At 49.8% G+C, this 19,631-nt stretch overlaps 1 protein-coding gene and 1 pseudogene across 2 annotated transcripts; one reads left to right on the forward strand and one right to left on the reverse strand.

Annotated features, from left to right (window-relative positions):
* Positions 1–1,122: 1,122 nt before the first annotated feature.
* On the reverse strand, positions 1,123–6,884 carry THY1 (Thy-1 cell surface antigen). Its single transcript, XM_055423215.2, has 4 exons — positions 6,739–6,884; positions 3,970–4,030; positions 3,140–3,475; positions 1,123–2,393 (listed from the first exon to the last, which is right to left on the reverse strand). Exons 2-4 carry the CDS (start codon positions 4,004–4,006, stop codon positions 2,281–2,283), a joined length of 486 nt encoding a protein of 161 aa, XP_055279190.1. The 5' UTR covers positions 4,007–4,030; positions 6,739–6,884; the 3' UTR covers positions 1,123–2,280.
* Positions 6,885–6,934: 50 nt separating this feature from the next.
* Positions 6,935–17,235, forward strand: LOC129554436 (developmental pluripotency-associated protein 3 pseudogene; annotated as a pseudogene). The gene is made up of 4 exons (XR_016038986.1): positions 6,935–7,146; positions 10,263–10,367; positions 15,540–15,612; positions 16,213–17,235. The product of XR_016038986.1 is annotated as a developmental pluripotency-associated protein 3 pseudogene (transcript).
* The last annotated feature ends 2,396 nt before the right edge of the window (positions 17,236–19,631 follow it).

Genomic DNA, 19,631 nt, shown 5'->3' on the forward strand with positions numbered 1-19,631 from the left:
CCAACTTGAACTCTTACTACCCCGAGTGTAGCATTTGAATTCCCTTCCCCTGCTAAAGGCTCTTTTGGCTCAGTGGTAAAGACTCTGCTTGCCAATGCAGAAGACCTGGGTTCGATCCCTGGGTTGAGAAGATCCCCTGGAGAAGGAAGTGGCAACCCACTCCAGTTTTCTTGCTGGGGGAGTCCCGTGGATGGAAGAGGCTGGCAGGCTACAATCCATGGGGTTGTAAGAGTCGGACACGACTTAGGGACAAAACCACCACCAAGCAATGCAAAAGGGACCTGTGCCCAGGCTGGGTGCCCTGCACTGAACATCTGGCAGCCCATGTAGGGATGGGCGGGCCCCTGTTGTTGGCGACACAGTTTCTTTTCCTTGGGGGCTTCTCGTGCTCTCTTCTAGCCTGGCCACTAGGGGCTTGGGAGTCACTGGTGTGAATTTAGGTCCTAGGCCTTTAAGCAAAAGCTCAGAAAAATCATCCTACCCAGCACTAAATATCAGATGAGTCAGATTCTGGGTAGTCACCACTCTCCTCCCCCAGATCCCCTGGCAAAGGATGTCTGGGAGCTGTGTCACTCTGCCAGCCACTGGGACCCAGAGCCACCCCATGGTGCTATTCTAGCCCCTGGTGCCAGGCAGCGCTGTTGGCATTCTATTCAGTGATTTTAGGGGAGGGAGCCTGGGATGGGCCTGTGTTGTCTCCCCACCCCAGTGCTCTCTCTGACCAAGCTGGACTTAAGAGATGCTTGTCCTCACACCTTGATGGATGTGGGCAGCTCCCACGTAGCAGATGTAACCTGATCTGAGAACAACCCCATCTGAGAAGGCAGACTGCACACCTTGGTGCTTGTTAGCCTGTCCTGGAACCAGCGCCACGTGGCTTGGCCCATACTGTGTTGTGGGCAGGTGAGCCTGCAGAGGGAATATTCCTTTATTTGGGCAAACGTGTGGTGTTAGGGTGGTTGAGAAGCCAGGCGTGCAGTGGTCCACCCCTGGAGGCAGAGGGGAGAGGAAGGGCTGCTGAAGGCAGGGAGTGGGGGACAGGAGGCAGGGGGCTGGACCTCTTGGCTAAGGGAGTCGGGGGCAGGCCTGGAGAGAGGAGCAACGCAGAGACGCACAGGAGGGCAGATTCCAGAGGCTTGGTTTTATTGTACAGTATTCTTTTTCCTCAACGAGATGCCATAAGCTGTGCTGGCACTACACATGGTCAAGAGACATGGCAGAGCTGCCGGGTGGGGAGCTGGGTGCTGGGAAAATCCATCGCTCGAGACAGGTCCCACTCGTGGGTCTCACCCCGTGGCCTGCCTCAGGCCCCCCCGGAGGTCCCTGAGAAGGCAGGCCTAAGGGGCAGGGGGCTGTCAGAAGGCTCAGGCACTGCTGGGGGAGAGGGGAAGAGCCTCCTGGAGAAACACTAGGGCCAAACTCCCTGGGTCTCCATCAGAGCCTCCACCAGGCCTGACTTTACTGCCTCCAGGTCCCAGTTCTGGAAGCTCATAGGACCTCGGGATAAGCCGGGGAGTGGGCTCATCCTCCTCTGCCACCTTCCCAGCTGCTGGTTGGGCCAGTGAGACACACTGGACTCCCAGTTGTAGCTTCCGCTGTAGCGGGGGAGGGTGAAGCACCCTCCACCTGCCTCCAACTCATCAGCACTGTTTCCCACACAATTGGCATCGTCACTGGACCAAACCCCGGGCCCAGGGCGCCTCGGCAGGGTAAGAAGGTGGCATTCCTCTGTGGCAGGAAGTGCTCGTGGCGACACTCGGTGTTCCCCTCACGTGATGGGCCACGCTTGGCGGTGCCCCCATGTCCGGGGCCTTCGGGCGCCATCCTGCCTGCTCAGGCCAGACACACCCTCCTCCTCCTCCTCCTGCAGGGCTCTCCCAGGCCTCAGGTCCCCGTGGGCAAGGATGACGGCCTCCAGGGGCTGACACCCCTCCATTCTTCCACCCCACCCATCCCCTTACTCTCCATCAGGTCTCTAACCCTGGCTTCCCTGTTCACAAACTCCCCAAGAAAAGGAAGGATAAGCCCTAAATATAAACCAGACGGAAGCAGCTCTGGAACAAAGAGTACAAGTAGCCAAGGGCAGGCAGAGGGGTGTGAGGTGGCATTGGCAGAGGGGAGGGAATGGCATGCAGCACTGGAATTCCTTAGGAGGGGAGGGGTCCCCATTGCTTCCCAAGGTGTGTGAGGGGTTGTCGGGAAGGGGGTTAGCCGACTCAGAGAAGCAGGATCTCTGGACTGGGCCTTGTGGCTTCCTGTGTCCTTCGTGGGCCCGACCCGTCACAGGGAGATGAAGTCCATGGCCTGCAGCAGAGGCAGGGAGAGCAGCAGCAGCAGCAGCCACGAGGTGTTCTGGATCAGCAGGCTTATGCCCCCACACCTGACCAGTTTATCTGTGGCGAGAAAATGGGGCAGATAGGCAGGGCGGGAATGGAGAGGGGCCAGGCCCAGAGCAAGGATGCTTTCCCTTGGGGAGGCTGGCGCCATGATGTCTTGGCTGCAACCAGGGCCAACCTGGTTGAACCAACCATCTTTCCCATTTGCACGTTCCTGAGCCCTTGAAGGGCTTCCCTGGTGGCTCAGACAGTAAAGAATCTGCCTTCAATGCAGGGGACCCTGGCTGTATCCCTGGGTTGGGAAGATCCCCTGGAGAAGGGAATGGCAACCCACTCCAGTATTCTTTCCTGGAGAATTTCATGGACAGAGGAGCCCAGTGGGCTACTGTCCATGAGGTCATAAAGAGTCAGACATGACTGAGTGACTAATACTTTCATCTTTTTTTCCTGAGCCCTTGAACGTGTATCATCACAAGGAAACTGTGGGTGAGGTAGCTAGAGCCATCCTGTTTTCCAGGTGGGGAGGAGGAGGTTTGGGGAGGCCGAGTGATTTGCCCACGGCCACAGGGGAAGCATCCAGCACGCTACTCCACCTGTCTGATGGTCCCCTTAGCCTTTCCCCATTCAGGCTGGGGGTAGTGACTCCCCTGGGCACAGGCGGCAGCAGGGGACAAGGGGAGAGAGGTTGCAGGGCCACTCTCCTCTGCGGCCCAGCCAAGAGGCCTGCCTGGTGTCCCAGCTGGCCAGTTCCTCCCCGGCCTGCTTCTGCCCGCTTACTTGATCTTGCTGGGGGTTTGCCTCACCTCTGAACACAGAGACATCCTTATTGGAGACGGTGGGATTCGGGCCAGAGAGGCGGAGTTCACACGTGTAGATCCCCTCATCCTTGGTGGTGAAGTTGGACAGGTAGAGGACCTTGAGGTTGTACTTGCTGAAGAATTTGGTTCGGGAGCTGTATTCTGGCCTAGTGACCCCATTGGAGCCAGAGAGCACCCACTTCTTTGTGTCACGGGTCAGGCTGAACTCGTACTGAATGGGCGTGGTGGTGGTATTCTCATGATAGCAGTCTAGACGAAGGCTCTGGTTCACCAGGCAGGCTGTCAGGCTGGTCACCTTCTGCCCACGGGCCACCTGTAAGACTGGCACCAGCAGTGCCCCCCTCCAAGTTGGGGAAGGACCTATAGAGCAGGGGACTTCCCACCCACATTCACAGTAGAGAAAGGCCTGACCAGGGAGGGCACAAGGGTTTACTGTCAAGCACCTCTCCCTGCCCAAGCAGTCCCTGAGGGCCAGTGTACCTTCTCTTCTGCAGACTCCAGCCCATTTCCCTCTGTTCTAGTCCTGGGGTCCTGCCAGTGTGTTCCAGGGGCAGGAGATCTTGGGGGAGGTGATGCTACATCTTGATCTGCATTTGCAGATTCCAACTCAGTATGGGGCAGACTTAGTGAACTGTGTTTCCAGAAATGGTCCCTGGTAGTCAGAAAACCAACTAGGTTGCTCAGCTGTCTTAGGGATAAAAGAAGCCCTCTCTTCCTTAGTCACCTCCACTTTCTGAGTTCTTGAAGAAGCCAGCTTTTCTGAAAAGAAAGCAGCTAGGGAGCTTGGAATCCCAGCCCTACCCCTTGCCCGATACCTGTCAGCAGGAGGGCGATGCCGATGGTAGGGTTCATGGTGCCGAGAGCGCAGTCCTGGATCTGGGGTGGAACAAGATGGGAATCAGCCAGGAGGTAGGGCAGGTGTCCCCAGACTTACCGCCAGGGCTGGGGGCCCTCGGGAGACATCCCATAATGGCCATCCAAGCCCCTCTCCGCAGCCCTCTCCCCTCCCAACCTCAGTGAATGTGACACTGCCACTCAGCTCTTCCCTGTCAGGGAAGCAAGGGGGTGGGAGAACACACCCTTCTGTGGTGTGTGTGTATGTGAACATTTACTAGCTGGGTGGCTTTGAATAAGTGACTTTAATTTGATCATTTCCAAGGCAGGGACCTCCTACATTTTTTATCGTAAAATTTGTAGAAACACAATTTATCTTGACCATATATATTAAAAAAAAAATTGGCTGCATCAGGCAGCATGGAGTCTTAACCGCTGGACCACCAGGGAAGTCTCTGTTAATCGTTTTTAAGTGTACAATTCAGAAGTGTTAAGTTCATCCGCACTGTAGTGCAGCCAATCTCCAGAACCCTTTTGTTGAGGAAATTAAAATGGAGGAAGTCTTGTTCAGGCTTTAGAAGCAGGAGAGCAGGCCTCTGACCTGCCTGGACACTGCCTGGATTCTGTGCATTCCTGCAAGCACAGCTAGTCAGGCAGCGCTCTAGTCAAGAAAAAAGAAAAAAGAGCGGGTCTTGGAATTCTTGAACCCCTGAGGGTCTGGGCAATCAGGGTCTAATGAAATCCTATAACTCATAACGTAAAACAAACAGCACTGTAAAAGGGTTAAATAAGTAAAACCAGAAGAGCATTTTTGTATGCAAACAAATGATGCTATCACTGTAAGACCTGGGATTACAAGCAGGAACCCCCAAAACTGCAATTTGAAGTCTCACCCGCTAAGTGGACGCACAGCCTGGGACATTTTTCCAACTGGGACTCCAGACTGCTGTTATTTGGGACTTGCCAGTGCTGTTTAAGTCTGGATGTTGGTCGGCCCAATTTGGTGATGTATGTGCTGTTACTTTACTTTTTCTATTTCTCTTTTCTTTTAATGATTATATATAAATAAGCCTCTATTAAATATTGAAATTGTTTATTTGTATATTTATTTGTGGTTTCTTTTGTTAAGGATCCTTCCAACCTGAAATGAAAGTTCAGCAAAACACCTTTTCATCTTGCAAGAACCAGAACTCTCTACCCATGAAACAAAACCTTCTCATTCAGGGCCTTTCTATTTCTTGTTCTGAAGAAACTCCCCAATGCCCAAACAGTTCCTGGCATATAACAGATGCCTGAAAGATAACGAATGAACCTGGCTTTAGATACCCACCAGGTTGTGATGGGGCTTAAGGAGAATGACAAACATCTAGCACTGTTCAAGCGTGAGTGATCCACAAGCGTTCATCTCTGGATGGGGATGATGGTTGGGTGGTCGGTCATGTGTGTGGGGGGCCACACTTGGCACACAGCTAAACGTGTCTCCGATTGTGTGTGAGGAAGGTGACAGTGGTCTCCTATCGCATGTGTTCTCTGCATCGGAACCAAGACACTTTCTATTGTTCAGCTCTCTGGGCGGGGTTCCTGGACCTGCAATTTTCCAGTCCGGCTTCTGGTAGCCTCTCTTGACTCGGCTCTCTGCCGCATCTTTTTTTGCAGCCTGGGCTCAATCAGTATCCTGGCAAGGCAACAGAGCGGGTAGCCTAGCCTATCCGCAGCAGCGCTCGCCAGGGAGAGGCCACAGGAGGGCCGTGCCCCAGTGCTAGCGCTCCCGTGCGCAGGGCGCGCCGCTAGCCGCGTTCAGGTCCCCGGCGCTCTGCCCAGTGCCGGGAGGGAGGGGCGAGGCTGGGGTCCCCGGGCGCCTGCGCTGCAGTCAGTTCCCTTTAAGACCCCCGCCGAAAGGGACCCGGAGGTGCTGCTGGGGAAGAAGGCGGGGGAGGGGGCAACATCTGGTTTTGATTAGCAGACACCGAGTTACAGAGGCGGGTGGTGAGCTTGGGATCTAGAGAGGAAGGGGGGAGGTGGCTAGAACTAGAAAGGAAGAAATGGGGCTGGAGCTGTAAGGGGATGCAGAGCGGAAGGGTGGGGTGGGCGCTATAGGGGAGGCACCATCTGTTAGCGTTTCCCTGGCCTTGTGTCCCCGCAGCTCAGAACCCGGAGAAGCTTCGCGCTCCCTCCAGCTCTAGCCCGCATTCGACTAACCCCACCCTTATTCCGTTTCCCTATTCCAAGCCTCTCCTTTCCCAGCTGAGGTCCCCCTTCCCCCTCGCTTATCCTTTTCCGGTCCTCGCCTGCCCTGTCTGCCGGCCTTTCTCCCGGTGCCCCCCCGCCCGGCCCCGCGGCACTGCGGTTTTCCGTTCCTTGGATGCCCGGCACCAAGCCCGCCATGAGGTCGCAGGGCAGAGACTGCCTTCAGTTTTCGGTCCTCCGTTCCCCGCCTCCCCGCCCCCGCGCCTTTACGATCTGGGTTTGGGTACTTATGGGTGAAGAGCAGAACCCAAGCCTGTCCTTGCCGCCCTCTTCCCGGTTCCCCTCCAGCCTTCCAGTCCCAGGTAAACGTCTCCCAGCGGGCGAAAGGTGCGCCGCGGCTCCCGTCCCTGCCTTGCAAGCAGGCCCCTCTCCAGGCACTGCGCAGCTCCTTCCCAGGGCGCCCTTGGTCCGTTTTCCGAAGCCTTGGGTCGGAAGGGCTTGCTTGGGCGCCAAAGACCTATCCATCCCTGCGCCCCGGGGCCCGCCCTGGCTCCAGCTCCCACCTGGCCTCCGGTCCGCCGCCGCTGCAGCCGCCCGCAGACGCGCCGCCGCCTCCAGTTGCGGCACCGTGCCCCGCGCCCGCAGTTTTCACCACGGGTGGGAGAGGGGGAGCGGGGAGGGCCCGGGGGCTCGGCCAATCAGAGGCTGAGCGGCAGCGAAAAAGGGTGGTGGAGGGAGGAGGCAGCCCGAGATAGACGGGAAAGAGGGGACTTCTGCAGCAAAAGGGGGCCGCCATCCTGTGGCCGGCCGGCCTGGCCTGGGAGGGCAGGGTTCTGGACCCTGGAGATCGGGCTGGGGTCCCTCAGGGAATGCTAGCCGCCTCCCAGAGCCCCGCCAAGACAGCTCCCCTTTTAAGGCTTTAACCCTTTCTTTTGACCTAGGTTTCGGAAGCCTGCGCGAAAACGGAGTGGGTAAGGAATGGTGGATGGAAGCCAGCTGCTGGGCCCCCTTAGGCAACGCCCGTCTCGTTTCCGTTTCAGCTAGAACTCATCTCTGCGGGAGCAGCCAGTGAGAGGTTTTTGGTGTTGGAATATTACAGGTTTTCTCCAAAGGAAGATAGTGGGGTGTTTTTCCACTTGGCAACAGCCCTTAAGGGCAGCACTTGGTCTTTCCTGGTCCCCAGCCCTGCCCCAACTCCTCACCTAGCCTAGAACACCCATCTCTTAAGCGGCTTTCTGCTCTGGGGCACTGTGTCCCTCAACTCCGGGGCTGGCACTTCTGGTGCAGACAGCTAGAAGGTTCTTCTCAATTTCATGTTCTCCTCTTACCCCTCACACCCACCCAAGTCCCTGAGCGCTGTGTGCTTGGTCTTCAGACAAGAGAAGGGGTGCTGCCCTTTATAAAACACTCTGCTTGGGCCGTTACATCTATGGCCACAATCTGCTGGGATCGTCTCATCCCATTTCATGGCTAAGAGGAGGAGAGATGGCCAGTCGACCTGGGCTATGGAGCCCCAAGCCTTTGGTGCTGAGCTATATTCCACTGCTGCATCTCAGCCCAGGGGAAGGGGAGATTCTGCAGCTGTGGGAAGGGAGAGGAGACAGGACCACTAGAAAGAATAGTAGATACCACGCTTTTAATCCTCTGGGGCATTTGTCCTTGCTCCATTAATTTGAAGTCACCAGAAGCCATTGGGCCATTTTTTTTTTTTTTTTTAAATAGCCAGTGCTGATGACTTGTGTCTCCAATTTTTTTTTTTTTTTTGAACAAAGGTTTATTTGATTAATTTGCCACCTTGTGGCCTCTTTGTGAATTCTGGTTGGGACATCCTGTGGGCTGACCCTACCCGCCTGCTCCCCCAGCCATTCTCCTATTTCTTCACGGAGATCGGTGTTGGCACCTTCTCTGCAGTTTCCATTACTGTAATGGTACTGTTGGAAGCCATCCCTGGGCTAGCAAGTGGTAGATTCACTTCCTTCTCCCTCTTGGAGGTTAGGTGGCCTCCCAGCACTTAGAGTGATGGAACTTTCTAACTGGAACAAGCCTCACGGATGGTCCAATCCACGGAGCCTTGCCTCTGGTAAACAGCAGGAGCTCCTGGAGCACTTTATGAGAAACGTAGCTGCTCCTGCCCACCCGGGATTTCCCTAGCCTAGTAGTAGGGCTACCCGACTCTACATGTCACAGGCTCCCAGGACCTGGGAACTGCAGACCATCCCTTTTCATAGATGAGATGACCTGGCTTCTCATTGTCTGGAGGGTAATTTTTTAAAAAAGAATTTATGGATTTAATTTTGGCTGCTGAGTCTTCGTTGCTGCGCACAGGCTTTCTCTGGTTGTGGTGTGTGGGCTTCTCATTGCGGCGACCTCCCTTGTTGTGGAGCATCGGCTCGAGAGACAGAGAGCTTCAGTAGTTCCAGCACATGGGCTCAGTAGTTGCAGCTTGTGGGCTTCAGAGCGCAGGCTCAGTAGTTGTGGAGCACAGGCTTAGTTGCTCTGTGGCATGTGGAACCTGGAATCTTCCCGGAGCCAGTGTCCTCTGCATTGCAAGGCAGATTCTTAACCATTGGACCACCAGGAGAGCCCTGGAGGGTAATTTTTAAGTCCCTGGATGTCCTGCCCCTGGCGGCCGACCTCCACCACCACCTCATCTTTCCCTTTCTTCTTCCTGCTGCATTCTGGACACGCTAGCCTCCTCCTCGGTACTCCACTGTCTTCTTTCCTGCTCACCAGCTTTCTGGTTCTCAATCCAAGGATCTTTCCTATCAAAACACAGTTGCTTTAGTTGCTTTTGCTTCAGCCTAACCCTGCCTCCTACCCCCATGGGGTTGGAGATGGTTCTTTTTTCCTTTGGGCAAGACTTGAGGATACCCACAGGCACCTTGACAACAGAAAATATCTGGGCTCTGTCTGGGTAAGACCCTGGCTGCTCTGTTTCCCGCTCTATGGCCCAGTCGCTGAGTGCTGCTGGATGGAAGGCCTAGCTGTGCTATTTTGATAAGGTTTCAAGGACCTGGCCTATTTTCTGGGTCCCCAAGCACTTTACTTCAGGAAGGGGAGGGGAGTGTGGCAACAGAGTGTCTGCTAAACCAAAGTGTCTGACTGGATGGAGTGAATGGCTCAAACTATCCATTTAGGGGCTGGGATGGAACAGGGTTCTGATGGGGAGGAGATTTAAAAACTCCCATTTTCTAATGGCACAGGATAGGAGTGCTGAAAGCAGTAAGGAAGGGTTTATCCACCCAAGGCAAGATTTCCCGACTTACTGTGGCTGCCCTGCGGGTCCCTTAGGTCTTTCCTCTCCCATCACCTCTGGGTGCCCCTTCTGGAGATACATGGAATAATGCTCCTCTCAAAATGCACCTTCCTTTAGGCTAACAAAGGGTCTACCTGCCATTCACTCTGTTTCCTGATTTCATCCGATTGTCTATAAAATCACGAAGGTGGCAGAAGCCATCTCATCATTTTGTAGCTGGAAAATGAGGCCCCAAAAGAATAATGATCTGTCAAAGGTCAGGCAAATATTTTGAAATGCAGCCAAGACAAGCTAGACTGCAGATCTTCCAACTCCATGTACAGTGTGCTCCAGTCCTTCCAAGGTGGGTCTTCAGACTTCTGCTGGACTGATTTCACTGGTCCTGGATGAAATGGAATAAACAAGGACGTTGTGGAGTACTCTGAACATACCTGTCAGGTTGCTACATTGTTTTGATCGCCTCCCCTTCACTCTGTTGATAAGGGAGAATTCCCTGATTCCCATCCTAGGGTTTCGGAGATGGTCAAACACATGAAACCTGTTGACTTAACAAAATAGTCACAACCTAAAGGTTAAGAGTTCTGTTTTATTTGGTGGGAATTTTTAGGACTTCAAGCACTGGAGACAGCATTACAAGTGACCCTGAGAGACCTGCTCAGAGGAGGCGAGGGGAGGAGCCAGGTTATAGAGAAGTTTGGCAGGCAGTCTGAACATCAGAAGATTATTGTTAATTAAAGAAAATCAGAATTCCCAAGTTAAGGGATTTAGCGCTTTTCTGTGTATGGGAAGGTGCAAGAGTCTGGGCTCACTCACTGAAATTATTGCTTTCAGATGCATCTCAGCTATCTGGAGCCAGTATCCTGTGTTTTCACTCCTGAGAGTCCTTTCCTCAGGGCTCACCATAGGAAGTGGCTGTAGTCTGACGGCTGCTAAATGGTAGGTATCTTTTCCTTCCTGAGTTCACTCAGGGCTCACTAGCTCACCTTGGAGGGCTGTGATTGCTGATGACTGAGGGGCTTCCCAGGTAAAGAAGTGGTAGTGGTAGTGGTAAAGAAGCCACCTGCGAGGAGCTGCAGGAGACGCAGGCTCAGTCCCTGGTTGGGAAGATCCCCTGGAGGAGGAACTGGCAACCCACTCCAGTATTCTTGACTGGATAATCCCATGAACTGAGAAACCTGGTGGGCTATATAGTTCATGGGGTGGTAAAGAGTCAGACATGACTGAGCATGCATGAACTTGATATCCTTGTTTACTGATATGGCAAGAAATAGTCCATGTCTGACCCTGACACTGTACAGATGTGATTGACAGCAGTTTATTAGTCACCTGTACTCACAGCCCAGAGAAAGACACCACATGCCAGGCCCTGCCACTCAGGAGCTGCACTCGAATAGTAAACAAACAGGAGCTCTGGGAGGCTTTGTGGTATCCAAAGGGTGGAATTCTCATTTCCCGCAGGAGGATATGATTGGCTGGTTTGAATAATTCGGTGGACTGGCAGGGAACTGAAGGCTGATTCTCAGGGATAAGAAGGAAAAGAGATGGTTAATTGACTAGAGGAACTTATCAACAGAAGCTAATAACTGGGAAATAGAATGTGTGGTTAAACCACTTGAGTGCCCCCCCCCACAATTTGATCAGATGTCAAGATAACACTGTTGAGTCCTAGTTTTGGTCTAATTGAGGCTACACACTGGCCCTTCCTTGGGATGGTCTGTACTCTCATTCTAAGCTTATACCTTTCTACTTTTTTGAACCAATGGTGTGTTTTTAATGTCCCTTCTAGGCACAAAAATAATAGCGGTAATTTTCTGTTGCTCCTCAGACTTCTTTGGAAATATGACTAGTCTATGAAACTAAAAAGTCTTGGAACTGCTTGCCACTTTTCTGCCTCTCCTAATCTCTAGTTGAGGTCAACTCCCAGAGTGAGGTCACGCCCTGAAAAACTGCATGTTTGGTTGGACAGTATGACAAAAAAGGGAAGTTTCTCTTAGAATGCAGGGCAGAGGACCAAGCACAGATGAAGATCACATTTTCAACATTTAAGAACCTTTATTCATGAATGTTTGATCAAATAATTAATAGTAATGTATATCTTTTTGCCAGTTTTTCTAAATGTGCTTTGGACATCTAATAATGCATAAGATACAAAATTTTAAATATATTTGTGTAGGATATAAAATAATATAAATTAATATAAATATCTTATATTTAAATTATTAATGACATCATTCAAGATGCTCCTATTCTTATTTTTTCTGCACTTGATAAAATATTCTCAGAAAAATGTTAATATGTCTCACTATGATTATATATATTTTCTTTTCCCTTATATTTCTTCTGATTTTTACCTTATGTATCTTTGTTTCTTTGTTGTTAGGTATCCAGTAGTTTATGGTATCTATCTTCTTTGTGAATTGTACCCTTTATCATTAAAAATACTCATATTTATTTCATTTAAAAAAACAAAAAAACTTATTAAAAGTTAATAACAATATTCATAGTTGCCAAAAAGTGGAAACAACAGAAAAGTCCATGAACTGATAAATGAATAAACAATGTGTGAAATTAATCAAATAATTAAAAGACATTATTGCTCTAGGCACAATGTTTAAGGCATAGGGCTAGACCCTGGGAATACAAAGATCAATAGAGCACAGTCTCTACCTTGGAAGGGTTGTCCAAGTGGGGATGTAGAAATGGTAAATAGATAATTAGAAAGTAATAGGGGAAAAGCATGGTGGATTCTTACGTTACTGACCTTCAATGAATCATCCATCCTGATTTCCATGCCTTCTTGTGACCCCTTCTGCATTGACTCTGGACTTGGCCACGTGTCTTGCTTTGGCCAATGGGCTATCAGCAAATGTGATGCAAGCAGAAGCTTCATAAGTGTTTGCATGTTGCGACTTGCCTTTTTGGAATTCAGTTGCCACAAGAGAAAGTTTGAGGAAACACATGGAGAACCGAGGTCCCTCAGTTTGTATCAACAACCATTTGGGATAAGCTAGCCCCAAGTTGACCTGCCACATACTCACACGCACATGTGTAACCCTAACTCATGCCACCTAGAACATTTTTAGTAATAGAGGACAGAATGTGGTACATTGCTCAGTTGATGGCTCCCCAGGGAGTCATACCTCTTCCATATTGATTCTGTGCTCAGCCACATGACAGGTTTTGGCCAATGGGATTTGAACAGATGTGATTCAGGCAGAGATTTCATGAGGGCTTGCCTCTTGGAATTTAGCTGCCATGTGAAGAAGCCCAGGCTAGCCACATGGGGAGACCTGAACTCAAATGCTCCAGCTAACAGCCCCACTGAATTGCTAGGCACTGAGTGAATCATTCTAGGATCATCCAACTCCTAGGCCACCTGTAAACTGACTGCAAATGTGTGGGTGAGCCCTGCAAGTCTGTATGGAGCACAGATGAGCTGTCCCTGCTGACCCCTGACCAAACCGCTGATGCCCAGAATTGTTATTGCCTTTAGTTACTACTCTGAGTGGTTTGTTACACAGCCGCATATAACAAATACACCAGGTGAAGAGAAGAAAGGGCATTTAAGATCGAGGAGAGGGGATAAACAAAGGCAGAGACGCAAAGCAAAGTGGATGTGGGAAGATACTGATAGTGTGGGGTTGCCTGTGGCAGGCAACTGGAGGAAAGGTGGCAATCAACATGGATTGCTCTAAAAATGGCTGAACTAAAAAAAAATAGTCACAACCTGAAAGTTGAGAGTTGGTTTAAGCGGTGGGAAGTTTTAGGACTTCAAGCCCGGGAGGCAGCATCTCAGGTAGCCCTGAGAAACTGCTCCAAGGGTGGGGAAAGAGTCAGGTTTTAAAGAAGTTTACAACGAAGCGGGCAGACAGTCTGAACATCAAAGATTACTGGTAATTAGGGAAAACCAGATGTCTCCAGGAATTAGCACTCTTCTCTCCAGTAGTCATGTATGGATGTGAGAGTTGGACCAGAAAGAAGGCTGAGCACCGAAGAATCGATGCTTTCGACTTGTGGTGCTGGAGAAGACTCTTGAGAGTCCCTTGGACAGCAAGGAGATCAGACCAGTCAATCCTAAAAGAAATCAACCCTGCGTCTTCATTGGAAGGACTGATACTGAAGCTCTAATATTTTAGTCACCTGATGTGAAGAGCCGACTCATTGGAAAAGACCCTGATGCTGGGAAAGATTGAGGAGAAGAGGAGAAGGGGGCGACAGAGGGTGAGATGGTCGGATGGTGTCACTGACTCAATGGACATGAGTTTGAGCAAGCTCTGGGAGATGGCGAAGGACAGGGAAGCCTGGCGTGCTGCAGTCCATGGGGTCACAAAGAGTCAGCCATGACTTAGCAACTGAACAACAAGGAAAATCTCTAGGAATTTAGTGCTCTTCTATGTATGGGAAGATGCAAGCGTCTGAGCTCACTAAACTCATTTGTTTCATATGCATCTCAGCTATCTGGGGCTAGCATCCTGCATTTTCATATCTACCCCAACCCTCCCCCCTCCCATTTGTAGGGAATGGTGGCAGCTATATCGCAGGTGGTGTTCTCTGGGGGGCACTCCGGGTTCAGAAATTCACATTTGGAGGGCCGGAATCTGGGATGGCTCTGACATTCTTGTTTATAGATATGGCAGGAGATATTCCATTTCACAAAAAGGTGGTATGGGTGTTTAGAGAAGTAGAAGGGATCTTACTGCTGGTGCAGGTGACAAGGGAAATGGTATGTGAAAAGGAAAGAATTTCACTGTCTGGGTTGCTTTGGCCAGGTTCAAGTCTTGCATGAAACATAAAAAGGCAGTGAAATGACTATGCTTGTGCATATCCAACAGCAAGCCTGGGGAAAACCAGCCACTACTGTGGTGCCAGAGCTCTTGGGAGCCCCGAAACTGCACCAGGTGGTTTTAGTGTGACAGACACTTCCTTGAGGGCCTGTCTGTGTCTTATTTACTGCTGTATCTTGAGGGCCCCCAGGTCCTAGCACAAAATAGATCTCAGTAAATATTTTTGAGTGAATATGAAACGAAATAAGAGGGACTTCCCTGGTGGTCCAGTGGTTTAAGAACCAGCCCGCCAGTGCAGGGTACATGAGTTTGACCCCTGATCTGGGAAGATCCCACATGCCACAGGGCAACTAAGCCTACTAGTCACAGCTACTGAAGCCAGCGTGCCTAGAACCCATGCTATGAAACAAGAGAAATCACCACAATGAGAAGCCTGCTCACTGCAACCAGAGAATAGCCCCAGCTCTTCGCAACTACAGAAAAGCCTGTGTTCAGCAACAAAGACCCAGCACAGCCAAAAAATAAATACAGTTAAAAAGAAGAGCAATCAAGTATTGTTGGTGCTGTTTATCGGGCAAAAAAGGAGGAAAGTCCCAGGAGGGTTTGGGAGAAAGTAGTGGTTGTCTCTCTGGAAAGAAGAAGGGCATTTCTGACAGAAATAAAGGCATGGAGGCCTGAATAGTGTCTGGGAAACTGCACATTCTGAAGTTCCGTGTAGTTTGAGCATGGAGTGGGTGGAGTGATGGTGCCTGAGATGTGGTGGGGGAGAGAGAAGAAGCCAGATGACAGGAGACTGGATTTATAAGGCTAAAGGTTTTAGCCTTTATCCTGTTAGCAGTGGGGAGCCATGGCAGGCTCCAAGGCCAGGGAGAAGTTTGATAAGATTTGCATTCTGGAGAGAGGAGTGGAAACTGAAGTGATGGTGTGGGATTGGAAGGATGCACAAGAATGGATGCAGCTCAAATGGGGGCATAGGAGTTGGGATGAGGGGGACGAGCACCTAAAACGGGGCAGGAGCTGTGGGGGTGGACGGGCAAGGTGGGACAGATGAAGGAGACGCACGTGGGAGAAGTCATAGTACCTGGGCACTTCGTAGACGTGTTTGAGGTTCTGACAAGAACTGCTAGTGGTGTGGTTGCTCTGAAAGAAGAGATGAAGCAACTTTGGGGCAAAAGGTCCTTTAAAAAAGCTATTTATTTTTAATTGGAGGATAATTGCTTTACAGTGCTGGGTTGGTTTGTGCCATACATCAGCATGAATCAGCCCTAAGGTATACATATGTCCCCTCCTTCTTAAACCTCTCTCCCACCTCCCACTCCTCTAGGTTTTCACGGAGTACCAGGTTGGGCTGCCTGCATCAAACAGCATATTCCCACTGGCTATTTATTTTGCATATGGTAATGTATATGTTTCAATGTTACTCTGTGAATTCTTCCTTCCTTCTCCTTCCCCAGTTGTATCCACAAGTCTATTCCCTATGTCTGCGTCTCTGTTTCTGCCCTGCAAATAGTTTCATCAGTACCATTTTTTTTTAGCTTCCATATGTATGTGTTAATATGTGATATTTGTTTTTCTCTTTTGAGGCCAAAGATCTTGAGTTCAGTGTCAGCCCTGTTGGGTCTGAGAGCCTGTGGATAAGCAGCGGAGAGGTCCAGGCTAGGGCTGAGGAGCATGGTCTGAGTAGAGGGCAGATATTTGGTAGGTGTTGGCAAATAGAGGGTGATGAGCACCCAGGGGGCATTGCAGGTCTAGAAGAATACAGAACTCAGGACAGGACCTGAAGGAGCACTGGTGTTTAAGCCACAGAGCAATGTGAGGAGTGTCAGAAGGATGGGAGAGCCAGGAGAGAGCCACACCCCAGAAATGGGCAAGTGGTCAGTGGTGCAAGTAGAGACCAAAAGGTATTCAAGAGATTTAGCAACAAGAAGGTCAGCTGGGGAAGACAGTTCTAAAAGCTGGTGGGAACCAAGGTCTGAGGTCGTTGTTTAAAAATATAGGTTTTGCTCCAGGCTTCTTTGGAGCAGTTTGAGCCTACAGCATCGCCTTCCACTGGCACCCAAAGATCTAGGAGGAGCTTCAAGCTGTTACTAGACTTCCGATGGATTCATCAGAAGATAACCCAACCTGGACCCTAGAGTCTCTTAAAACATCCGTCGATGATGCTTCCCAGACAATTGCAGGGTGCCACTCAACTCTCTGAAATGTTAGCAACGAACCTCAGTAACTTGACTCTCAACCCTAGTATCAAGTTGCCGTATCTACCAGAATACCCATCTCAACCGACCGGGCAGTTATCTAGTGAGAAAGAGAGGAGTGAGAACGCTGTTGAGTGAGCGGAGATATAGGATGCAAAAGCTGATTGAATAGCTTAGACTTCGCTATGCCAAAGGAGTTCCTCGTTCTGACTCTCAAAGAGGACTACAGCAGCAGGAGGACACTGAGATTCGAACAAGAGTGCGAAGATGCCAGTGTCCCTGTAGTTACTGCCAGTTTAAGAGAAATCCTTCTGATGATAATTATGAGAATTATTACAGCACAATATATAGTAATTATGCCACAGAATCAAATGAGTCATAAACCTTATTCTGGTACTGTTTTCTTGCTGGTAATTTTAGGATCATTATGAAGCAGCCTGGGAAAGACTGTACCAATATTTTGATAATGTATATTGTAAGTTTGTCTTTTTTACTTGCATCTCTTTTCTACCCTAATACAGTTAATGTATGAGGAATCTATATGTAGCTTGGATTTGGAATGATTTGAATATACACTAGTTCCGCTTTGATCTGACACCGAGAAGTACTAATTAAGTCTCAGGTATTGCCTGTTTCTTAAACCTTAAGTTCGCTATAAGATGAAACTCAATATCAAGAATTTGAAACAAATTAACTTGGGAAGGAATGTAAAGATAACATTGGCTGGCTTGGCCAGAGCGTTATTAGTGTGTTAAATAGTAGTAAAATTTTTTGATGTGCTATTTCAGTTTTCAGTAGTGAATAGATGTGTTTATAGACGATCTTAATAAAACTTGAGACTTATTTGAGTAACTTTTAAGATAAATCCTTGTTCTTATCTTACACTTGTTTTTGCTAGCTGTGTATTAAATGAATAATACTTACTCCCCCCAAAAAAAAAATAAAAATATAGGTTTTATTGTTAGGTGTGGAAGGCCAGCCATGAGGGGATGACTACCACTGAAAAGGTAGTTGGTTACAGTCATAGATTGTGAGAGGACTGTATACCACTCACAGAGGCCCGGGTGGCGGGGAGCCCACTGGGAATACTGGCACTAGTCAGGAGGCAGAGGAAAAGAGGAAATTGTGGGCGAGAGCTTTTCTTGTGGTTTCTGTGGGAAGGAATAGACGAGGCAATATTAACAGGTTTGGGATTGGCTAGTTTGAAACATCTCAGTGGGTGCTCTGGGGCACAAGGATGTTTCCAGTTGGCTGGTACCTGGCTATGAGATGATGAAGCCTGGTGGCTAGCGATCTGGAGTGTGAGCGCCTGATATAGGAGATGGTTGAGGGTGTGAAGTGAAGTGAAGTGAAGTGAAGTTGCTCAGTCGTGTCCGACTCTTTGAGACCCCATGGACTGTAGCCTACAAGGCTAGGTTGTTCAGTTCAGTTCAGTTCAGTTGCTCAGTCGTGTCCGACTCTTTGTGACCCCATGAATCACAGCATGCCAGGCCTCCCTGTCCATCACCAACTCCTGGAGTTCACTCAAACTCATGTCCATCGAGTCGGTGATGCCATCCAGCCATCTCATTCTCTGTCGTCCCCGTCTCCCCCCACCACCAATCCCTCCCAGCATCAGAGTCTTTTCCAGTGAGTCAACTCGTCTCATGAGGTGGCCAAAGTATTGGAGTTTCAGCTTTAGCATCAGTCCTTCCAATGAACACCCAGGACTGATCTCCTTTAGAATGGACTGGTTGGATCTCCTTGCAGTCCAAGGGACTCTCAAGAGTCTTCTCCAGCACCACAGTTCAAAAGCATCAATTCTTCGGCGATCAGCTTTCTTCACAGTCCAACTCTCACATCCATACATGACCACGGGAAAAACCATAGCCTTGACAAGGCTAGGGTGTGGGTACCCTCAAATCTGATGGTTGATTGAATTAGCTTGGTTAATTAGATTGGTTGATTGAAGTGGTTGTTTTATATCTGAAAGGTGCCCTGGTGCGTGAATGGTTTACTACCTCCAGGAATTGGCAGACCGTGGGAGGGACAGTCACCCCAGATATCTAAGCATCAGAAAACAGAAAGTAAAATACATGGTTAATAATAGTCATGGGTTGGGCAGTGAGTCAGAAAGATTGAGGATGTAAACCTTGTATGTGAAGGGCTTCTGGGGCTCCCTCTTCTCTCAGCAGTGGTTGGGAGTGGTGAGGTGGGTTGCTGGTTTCCAAAGCAGAGGGCTAGAATCTCCCAGGAAGATCAGGACCTGCCCACTGGTGGGATCTTGCTCATGCCCATCCCCTGGGCAGCAGTGCCTGGCAGAGATGTTGGAGAGCATGGGATATGGGGTTAGCAGGACTTTCAGGCTCAACCTCGGGGTTTTTATCTTGGCTGAGCTCAGTTTGCTCAAAGTTGGGGGAGGCCCAAAAAGGGCTGAGAGGTGAGAATAGCCCCCACTGAGTCCTGACTCAGTCTCTCCAGTAAAGGGAAATCGAATTAGCAGTTTTTTTGGCAGGTACTGCTGTGCCTAGGGGTAAACAAGACTCATCCTTGTGGAATGTGAGCAGAGTTAGCATTTTTTTTTTTTTTATTGGCTTTTGGGGAAAACAAAAAAATTACAGTCATAGGTCCCATAGCTCTCTGAGGTCGCCTCCATCTTAACTTTCCGCAGCCAGGACACATCTTGGCCAAAGCTGCCTCGTAAGCAAACTTGTCTCCTGCTTTGCAAGCTCACTCCTTCTGAAGAAGCTGATTATTATCCAACATCCCATTGCCAGCTGGCTTCAGCCAATAGAATTGCGGCATGCAAATAGAGCATCTGCAGCTACTCTGGCTATACTGCAAAGTAGGAGGAATTTCCTCTAAGAGGGGGACATTCAGCTCTTAGATGGGGGAAAATGAAAAAAAAAAAAAAAACCCAGAAATATATATATTTTTTTATGATGGAGGCATTTCTGCTACTCCTTGGCAGGAAGGAAAGAAGGAGAATGTTGACGGGTATTCTTTCTTCCAAAGTGCACTGCGTATAGGAAGGTATGTATTAATATTTCAGCTTCTCTGATGAGAGTATGAGGTGCAGTCCTGGAGTCCATGTAATGGTGAGAATGTGTGTGGGGAGGGGTGGGGGGAGGCGGTGGTGGTGGCTGGAGCTCAGTTCATCTAGGCATGCCCTCAGCGTCTCTCTTCAGTTTGCCCAGGAAGATCTCTGTCCATCTGCCCTTCCAGGAGCTATTGGAGGAAGA

Source organism: Moschus berezovskii, chromosome 14 (genome assembly GCF_049115385.1).
Source record: "Moschus berezovskii isolate FMDL1 chromosome 14, NW_MosBer_1.0, whole genome shotgun sequence".
NCBI lineage: Eukaryota > Metazoa > Chordata > Mammalia > Artiodactyla > Moschidae > Moschus > Moschus berezovskii.